The following is a 10067-nucleotide window of genomic DNA, read 5'->3' on the forward strand; positions in this document are numbered from 1 at the left end:
TGGTTGGGATTTGTAGGCAAATAGTGGCACTTTTCCCAGGACGGTGAAACAGCGTGACAATGAGTATCGCAAAGGTCGTTGAAATCATATGTAAAAATACAGCGTGCGTAGATCAGATAACATCGGCCACATTGCCCCCACAGCGTTGTTCTATCTTTCTACCACGCAGGTTTAGCGTCCGACATCGTGATGTCCATTCCCAATGATCCTAGTAAGGGCGTATCGAGCGATGTGTTGGTCAGAAATGCAGCGTTCTTAGAGCGTTCTGACATGGTATTGGGTGCAGATCTATTCATTTCGTACCCAATCATGGAAATATCAAATCGTAGCGCGAATGGCTATCGAATGGGAGCCACACCAATGTGGTCTCGCTGCTGCGCCTTGTACCCTGGTCAAAGGATGATTTTCCTTCGGTTACACCGTTCTCACTATGCGCTGGGCCATTTGTTAGAACGCTTTCAGCAAGTGGCGTTCCCGCTAACGCTTTCGTTCAGCTATGCTGTTCCTGTGCTTCGGCAGACTTAATTGCAGTCCAAACCTGCTCTAGCCGCTATAGGCCTAAAACGGATGCAGCCGATACATTTGAAACATATCTGTAATGAGGAGGTCAAAAAGAGGCATGTGTTGGGGATGAAGAAGTTCTTGCTCACACACATCATGTCGAGGGTGAAGACGCAGCCAATTAAACAGTAGCAGAAGATTAAGAACAATTAAGAATTGCATGAGTAGTATTCCCTCGAATATTCCAACAAAATTTATAGACTCAAACTTCGATGCTGGTTTACTGTTAAACTTCACGTAGTCTTCATTTCATTTCATTTCATTTATTAAGTTTCCACACAAACCATAAGTGTTGTGTGTACAATATCCATCCATGACAATGTAAAGTTACAGATAACTTTTAAGTTGTAATTTCAGCCTTGGAGTGCTTTTTAATAGCAACATGGTTATACAAGATTTTTTATACAAGAAATGTAAATCACTGTATTACTACTATTATCATACCATATGGCAGTTGCAATGAAAATTCATTCACATCTCAATTTACGTCCAGTTCTTACATATTGTATCTGTCGTCGAAGACTTCTACGTCTTTCTATAGGATGCAACATTTTACGTCTGTCATTGTGTGGCTTGTTGTTTTAAAATGTTGTACGACTGGATGTTGGATTTAACGCCTGGTGATGAAACTCTCATGATTGTGTGAATGGTTATTCGAAGTTTGACGTTTCCCCGATGTGGACAGAAAACAATCATTAACACAAGGCGCCTGTGGGAAACAAGGCCTAAACATAGACATTGTCATGGCTCAAGAATCATACCTGTTACAGATATATACTCCTTTTACACCGCTGCGACTAGACTCGATCATTGCCACTGAGTTTGTATGTTAAATATCATGTTACGCTTTCTCTTTAGTACATTATTATTCCAAAGAGCGTTATGAGTTTTTACTAAAGAATCCAATGTTTACAAAGAACGGATATGATGATTACATAAACTGGTACCCAAATAGCACATTTTTTTCTAGGAGTTACAAGTACTGTATTAAAGTAAGACAGTCTGGAGCCGGGAAATGCGCAAACGCTTTGAAGGCCTCAATATACCGGATTGTTTAAAGAGTATCTTCTCTAGAACCAGAATTGAAAGATTCCATACTGTGTTATTAATGGATACATAAGGGACTGTATAGTATTGGTTGTGGTAAGGATCTAGCTTTGAACGTTTTTGCGAGATATTTAGAAGCCACTCTATGAAATTGAGTGGCTTAGAAGTAATACAAGTCGTGGCCTGTGGCATCTTATTTGGATTGCTTCTTTTGGATATCTCAGTCGATTTTCAAGACCAATTTTTTCATCAAATAAACTCTATAAATTGCATGTTCTTTCATTTTCATAAAAGGTCTCTCATTATCTCACAAACACACACACACACAGAGTTAGAAACCTGCATTCCTATCTCAGCCACAACTCTACCATCCCTCTAAATAAAAGATACCAGTATGAGGGACGGGGGCCTACAGGGGGTTCGAACTGAGGTCAAGTTTTGATGTTTTCAACACATGTGTGAAAACAATATGACGGATTTCCAACAAACTTGGCCGGTAGCATCCCTCATTGTGTTCATTTGGATCTTGCTCTCCGAATCTATCTAAATATCGGAGACAAAGCACACACACTTGAATAATGTGTATACTGAGAAAAGAGGCTCTGAAGTACAGAGAGGATGTACTGAAAACTCTTAATAATCTTACCAAGCTGTGCTATAATGAATGGGACACATAACAATGGATGTAAAACACCATCGCAGCAGCAAGGAAAAGATTAGCAGACTAAGCCGAGATAGAGAATGCTCTCTCAACACATTCTAACCAATACTAACACCAACTTTTAAAGCATTAGTATAGGTTTTCCCATTCACTTTTAAACTTTTTTCATTCAATTTCACAAATTGTTACTTCAATTTTCGTCGCGGGATGTCGGGAATAGGCCAATCTTACTTTCAAATTCGTTTTTCGTCTTTCATTTTCAAATACAGTCCATTCAATATAGTCATTTGGTATACATTTTCGTCATTTACAGTTCAAATTCGTCAGTCTCACTCGCAGCACTCAAAAACAGCAGGATCGATTTCGTCTTTTGTCAATCATTTTCGTTAAATTTTCATTCATATTCGTCTCATATCTATATCCGGTGTGATTTTCCAGTCATTCATGTATTTTTTTTCCTGTAACCGTTCACATTTTACATTCAGGAGTTAACATACACACAGGTGTCCCCCCCCACACACACACAGAACCACAGATACAGACACACACACAAGCTATCCGAGTACACACTGATACATACAGACGTACCGTCTCGCATACGACATCTGGCTAATTTGAATGAAAAATTCATGAAATTGTGTGAACCAATTGATCTTCACATTCTGCGATCCGTCAGTGGGAGGGATGAATTTGGATGACAATTGACGATTTTGAATGCTACAGTATGTCTTCGAAATGTTTGAAGAAAAACGAACTACAATCACAATTGACGAAACTGAAGTTAGGATTTGCGTTCCACGTGCTTCTCGGGACGAATTGATTACTAGATCTTTGAAATTGAATGACAAAAGTGTGAAAATGGATGGGAAAAACGTATATCAATCAAGAAATATGATTAGATTGTCGTTGTGTTGTTTCTATGCACTGCTGGATTGGACCTTAAAATTTAGAATTATTTTAGATGAAAAACAAAGAATATATGAACAGATACGATGTAGAACTCTTTTAAACAATAATATGCAAGCATTCGTTGGTTGTGTATGCCATTTCTCCTGTCTTAAAAAAAGTCTACTCCATTTTCCTCGTTAAATTGATCGCACGAAGTAGGAACTTGATCGCCTAAAAATGAAAATGAACGCTCCAAACAAGCTCATCGGGACTATCACATGACTTTCGCGTGAATTTGAATGCACAAGTAAGAAATGCAATGCTCGCATTTAGAAAGATTGAACGCCCAATCGTGAATTTGATTTCACAGAAACGAAATAGAACGCCCATAAATGAAATTGATCGATCGGATTCTGAATTTGAATGCCCCGAATATTTCCGCGTGCGTGCGCTGTGAATGACCAAAGTATGAAATTGACCATGGAAAACCTACAATATTAATTTGTGTGGGCGCGTATTTGTGTGTAGGCCTATACGTCATCTTTATGCTTATCGTATTCCCCAGAAACAGTTACTACTCCTGAAATGTTGTTGGATTATTTCAGGGTGCACTCTGAAGATGTTCATCCGGATGAGCGGTGCAAAGAAAGTTCTGGAAGTTGGATGCTTCACAGGCTTTTCAGCCCTCAAACATGGCGGAGGTGTTACCAAGTGACGGGGTTTTGGTTACCATCGAAAAAGAAGAGATCTTCGCTCGATTCGCTAGAGAATTCTTTGACACCACCGATGTGAAGGACAAAATAGAGATTCGAATTGGTTGGTATAAAAAATTGATTCTCTGGGCTTCAAGGTAAGCCTACCTTTAAAAAAAAGGCAATAGTCTGACGATTGAACTACTTGCTGGCTCAGAGAGAATCTTTATAATCAGTTTGTTTGAATACCGAAAAGCAAGAGAGAAAAAAAAATAAAACAGTGTGTCCAAAGCAATTTCTAAAAGATTGATAAGAAATGTTATTTTTGCGCCAGAGAGTTAATTATGCTCAGTATTATCAATACACATTTTTTTTTTCGCTCGCACACACCACAACACATCAGCAGTGCGCCACAGAATACAGCAGTACGCAAAATAAAGTCACAAATTTAAGATGTAAATAATTGTAAGATTAATATACTAACAATTTGTTTTAATCTTATTGCCATGAATGTGAATGCATCTTTGAAGCACAAAAAGATGTGCGTAGGAATCATATATGAAGTGTACTTATTACAAAGCAGGAAATGTTGGTCTGAAGTGATTCGAGGTACGTTTTTTAATGTCTTTAAAAACTGAGTGCATATTTTATAACGCGTACAAATGAAAAGGAAATTTGTCTAGACTTCATTTGGCTTTCGTTTCAATCTGAAAGGAATTAATGACGTTTTTGTCTTCATCTATCTGCTTGTTGCTTAAGTATTATGATGAGTCTGTGCGTATTCAACAGATGTAGATAATACAGGAGGTTCCTATAAGAGTTGACTTGAAATGAATTATAAACTAAACTGTGTCTTACACGATCAGACATGTTTTCTTACTGAAAAACACTTAGAAATTTTTTTCTTTCCAGTAACTCTCCAATGGGTATACTTACATATTTATTCAATATGACAATTACTTTACAGTTCCATGCTGTGGTGGTTATCCAAATAACAGTTTAATCTACACTTTTTCCCCCAATGTTTACTAGGATAAATTGGATGAACCAAATTGTTGTTGGAGAATCTTGGCTGTAAGTCAAGGTTTTCTACATTCCAACTACAACATTTCATAAAGAAACAGAACAAAAAATAATGCAGTGGTATTTTAATCGAAGTTGACAAATGAGTGGTTTGATGTGCATTTGCAGGAAATTGAAATGACACAAACATCCTTTTGTTTAAGTCTATATATTCGCTGTTACCTTGACCCCCAAGGTTTTGTATTGTGTAACCGTTTTTCGCTCATCTCACGTTTAAAGTCCTCTGGTAAAGCACAGTCAATTACTAGCACAGCTTTGCTACATTATTAGTACCTGAACAGTTTTATGTTGTTCTAAACTTTGTATTCATCTTCTGACAATATTTTATTGTTTTGCAGGGCTTGACACTATTTTTTTCCGGTGGCATGTTCGGGCAAATGAAATCTTTGATTTTTAAGTTTTGGTGGACTGAAAAGGAAATGCGCTGGCTCAAAATGAAGAAAATCTAAGAATTGATTTTGAATATATATGCATCCCGATCGGGCCACCCAAAAGTAGCGTTTTTTTAAGTTTGGTGGTCCTTTATAAATTTTTAGTGGCGCCGGGCCACCATTGATATAGAGCGCTGTCATATAGAACAAAAGTTTACGCCATACCAGAAATTACCAGCGCTACTTGCCAAAATACAGGTGCTGCAATCGATGAATTGGAAGCTGCCGGTGAAAGAGGGGAACAGTACGATTTCATTTTCGTTGATGCAGCCAAGTTTGAGTACAAGGACTATTTGAAGGTATGTAGACATGTAGATGTGAATAGAATTGCAGTGTCAATTTGAATCTCTAGTGTGTTGTAGAAAGAGTTACTATTTACGCCATATTTGGCGTGGTCTCTATGTGCCGTTAACAATGGTAAATATTTTTATCCATTTCAGTCATTTGGCCTATCAAAGCAGTTGGTAATTCTATTTTGTCATATGCACGACAAACAATATCTTTCTGTAAAGAAATAAATGAAAAAAAAAACTTTATTGTAGGATGGGGGGGGGGGGGGAGAGGGATCGCGGTCACCTCCCGATTACTAATCAAATCTACACACCTCGAAACAAAAAGCAACCAACCCCCTTTTTTTTATAATAGCTCAAATATGGTGGGATGTATTGAATATAAGTTTTCCAAGTTTTGAATGAAAATCTAATTCAAAACATTTTGACACTTTTTGTTGAAATCACATCGGCATCAATTGTCGAGTAGGTTCTAAATATACTGCGTGTTTCAAGCAGCTGTTTTTGTATATGCCGTGGTGATTTTGCAACTTGTCTCATTAAAATGCTTTGCAGTTTGATGAACAAATCTTTAAAAAACCTCACTTACGTCACATTATTAGTGTGTTTCTAACATGGAATCAAGAAATACCCTCGTTTCGCATCGCTAAGTAGGGCAAACTGTTTTTATGAAAAAAAGCTGGAAACGTTGACGTTATAATCCTATGTTACACTTAAAACGTGACTGTTCGTCGCAAGGCCCTTACAGATATAAATCAAACTACATGTACACACAAAAGACAATCCACTTCATGTTGTCGTGACCTTCCCTCCTATGACTACGAAGATGTGTTACTGCACGAGCAGAACGAGATGATATTGTATGGCTGTTATGGTTGTTGCTGTCTCAAATCAGAAATCACTTTCAAGTTGTATTCTCTTGAGGGATATAACAACCACATTCACACAAAATGCTCCAAGAACGAGATCCATGGCAATTGATAGGAAAACACCCAGAAACACCTAGAAACACACGCACACACATACACACACAAAAAAAAAAATCGCTATTCAATAGACATATTGTTTATGAACCAGTCCAGCGTTTTACCAAGGATTCTTTTCACATCCAAGGCCTTCTCATGCTTCTCATTATAATCCCTACACTTGTCCCTTCACTGCTGTCACGTGATGAGATTTAGACCATCTTCCTCCCCGGCTGCTATCAACGAGCACATAAAGATTTGTACTGCCGAAGGCAGCGTGGAATAGTTTGCTTTGGAGTTGCATGCAAGTGACGCCATGACAACTGGATTTTTAAAAAGGATTATACGAGTGGTAATTCCCTCATGGGACATTTTTGGTTTCTGCGTTTTGTAGTTCTACTACGGTGCATTGGGAAAAGCGACACCATCAGGAAAAAACACGCTCTCTGTGTTGCTTTATCCTGTAAATCAACAAACATAAAAACCGAAATTATCTGTATTATCATACTACGTACTCTTTCTACTCTCTGATTCAGATTATTCTTGACTACAAGCTGTTGGCACCGAAAGGAAACCTTCTCTTCGACAATACCATATTCAAGGGTTCGACATTCATAGACAATTTCTGGCTGGAAAGATCCAGTCCGATGGGGCGGGCTATTCACGCCTTCAACGTGATGGTGGAGAACGATCCAAGGATTGAACAGGTGAGGCCTTCAATACAGTTCTTCAAATAGATTTGGTAACATTGACAGCAGTACCAGTATCAACATAGACGCGCTTACGCCATTGTCTCTTTAGTCGCATCATCAAAGTGGCATATTTGTGTACATTGCCTGTGTATTTCATTGCTCCCTCTTTAATATCAATAAAATGTTGTTATAATTATATCCTTTCTCCTACTGAGTTTTATCTACATGGTAAAAGACAACAGATGGTTTTCAATTTGGTAGTGCTTTACTGTATTCAATGAAGATGTATACATAGTCATAATCAGCTCGTTAAAATAATCCCAATGGAGGAGGCCTCATCATTATATTTCTTGTTCCTTTCTTATGAAATTCTGATGTTACTGTAAATGAGCTTTATACATTCTACTTGAATAGTTTATGAAATGAGATATATCTTTGATAGAGCCCAACCAGACAAACACTCAGTGATCCTTGAGTTCGTCTCACTTTGATAGTTCTCAATACAATACAAGTAAAAAACCGGAGACAATGAGCCAGGCTCTCAAACATGTATCGCCATTTTGGATCTTTATAATAGAACCAAAATTTGTGTGAAGAGTTGTAACTTTTGTAAATGTTGGGATTCGTCATTTTTGTTCTGGGTTAATAGGGGCAATATATATATATATATATATATATATATATATGATGAAAGAACGAGTCTCAAATACGCCATGGATCCAACAAGAAGGGTTTTTTTATTTGAAAATTCTCAGCGTGCCTCAGGCCTTCGTCAGTGTAGTGCACATGCTGAGACAAAGACATGCTGAGCATGTGCACTACACTGACGAAGGCCTGAGGCTGGCCGAAAAATTTGTAATAAAAAAAAAAAACCTTCTTGTTGGATCCATGGCGTATTTGAGACTCGTTCTTCTTATAAGTACATAACACGTGGAAAGTTCCTATATATATATATATATATATATATATATATGTATGTATATCAATGTATATGTGACCGTGCATCACAAAACAAAGAGTCGCAGCCCTTGATTTTATGTGAGGACTCAAAAAAGGTGAAATGGGTCAACCGAGTCAATGCTGAGTTTTTCATATTTTCTGAAAGAGCTATCCTTCTCCTACATTTTTAATTAATTTGGGATTATTACATGAATGGGAAAGCGTGTTTTCAGCAGTTTTTCTATAACGCTTTTTTTTTGGGGGGGGGGGGAGTAGAATGATCAGGTATGTCTTAGAGGCCCATTTTCATTTCTTGAAGTCCTTTGCACACTCTTCACTTTCAAGTCTGATAACTTTTGAAAGGATAATGCTACTGCTTTGAAAGTTGACATGGGTTATGGGAAGAATGTGCTAATAGAGCATGCTAAATTTCAGCTTAATTTGATAATCTCTTCATTGTTGTTGCTCCGGCGGTTTCCATCCTGTGTTTTGTCCCTTTCATCACACAGCTAGCACGGCTTGGTAAAGATTAAGCTCTTGAATAGACCCTGTACTTCAGAGCCACTTTTCCAAAGTGTGTCTTTTCTTTCCAGCATTTAGATAGGTTAGGGAGGCCATTTGAGGTGAGTTATACACCATTTTTTGAAAAGGGATAGTACAGTATTGGTGGAGATGAGAATTGGGCTTTTAACTTTTTGCGAGATACCAAGAAAACATTTATGATACAGTACAGAGCATACCATTTTAAGAGGAATTCAAAGTTTATTTGATGAAAATCGGGTTTGGAATGAATGAAACATCCAAAAACAAAGTAAAACAAAGCGATCGTAATAAAGTGTGGGTCCCACACTTTATCAGAATCGCTCTCTTTTTTGGATATCTCAGCCATTTCAAAACCAATTTTCATCAAATAAACGTAGTATTCCTCATAGAATTACATGCTCTTTCATATTTCATACGAGGTTTCTCATTATCTCATCAAAAAATGTTAGATACCTGAAATTATGTCTCAACCAAAACTGTACGATCCCTTTAAAGCCTAAAGTCTGCTCTTTCAGAATCTGCCCTTAACTAAAAATCCATGTCTAGCGACTTTTTGTTGGTTTTGTGATGCAGGGTCACACACACACACACACACACACACACACATATATATATATATATATATATATATATATATATATATATATATACATACATACATCAATCTATGATGTAGAAGTATATGTATACAAAGTGTTGATCTCCATATTTTGTATATGTATTAACGTGTTGATTTTCTGTTTCCTGCTCCAGGTTGTCCTACCTGTAAGGGATGGTGTAACGATCATTCGATGGGCCGGTGAATAAAACCGTTGGTCAAGACTCCGTCAAATGTCTTTCTCGGTTTAGCAAAATTGATAAAGTTATGTAACTAGGTTTTGGTGTTAAGGAAATTTACGCGTTATCTTTTCTTTATCACCAGAGAAAGTGACATACGTCATTAAAGGTAAATTGCGGACGAGTGAAAGTTGGTGTGACAAGAAAAAAAAAAGTAACAGTTTGAATGAGATTGACAATATTCGGTGCTAAGAAACGGATTATACCATGAGATGGAAACAAATATCATACAAGCATTTTAGTGTTGATACATCACAACATAATCAGCAATAATCAAATGGTGATATTTCAGCACTGGTTTGAATTTATTGAAATCTGCATACGTCTAGTGTTTAGTAGGAAATTGTTCCATAATATTAAGGATGGTGCCATTTTTCCAAAACCCTATCACCAAATGTCTTGGGTTTTACACTTATTCCAGAAAGGAGATTCTTTGAC

General features: G+C 37.3%; 1 protein-coding gene across 1 annotated transcript; it reads left to right on the forward strand.

Annotated features, from left to right (window-relative positions):
- Positions 1 to 3849: 3849 nt before the first annotated feature.
- LOC139709517 (uncharacterized) lies at positions 3850 to 9599 on the forward strand. Its single transcript, XM_071621476.1, has 4 exons — positions 3850 to 3973; positions 5562 to 5662; positions 7155 to 7325; positions 9546 to 9599. Exons 1-4 carry the CDS (start codon positions 3850 to 3852, stop codon positions 9597 to 9599), a joined length of 450 nt encoding a protein of 149 aa, XP_071477577.1.
- The last annotated feature ends 468 nt before the right edge of the window (positions 9600 to 10067 follow it).

The sequence above is a fragment of the Diadema antillarum genome, unplaced genomic scaffold (assembly GCF_040938485.1).
Source record: "Diadema antillarum isolate AM-2024a unplaced genomic scaffold, OU_Dant_1.0 seq00001441_RagTag, whole genome shotgun sequence".
Classification (NCBI taxonomy): domain Eukaryota; kingdom Metazoa; phylum Echinodermata; class Echinoidea; order Diadematoida; family Diadematidae; genus Diadema; species Diadema antillarum.

Bases quoted from the DNA above. Each gene is read 5' to 3' on its own strand.
- LOC139709517 (XM_071621476.1), top strand. From the start codon at position 3,850: ATGGCGGAGGTGTTACCAAGTGACGGGGTTTTGGTTACCATCGAAAAA. The intron at 5,663-7,154 runs GTATGTAGACAT...TCTCTGATTCAG, and splicing joins AGTACAAGGACTATTTGAAG to ATTATTCTTGACTACAAGCT. The intron at 7,326-9,545 runs GTGAGGCCTTCA...TTCCTGCTCCAG, and splicing joins ACGATCCAAGGATTGAACAG to GTTGTCCTACCTGTAAGGGA.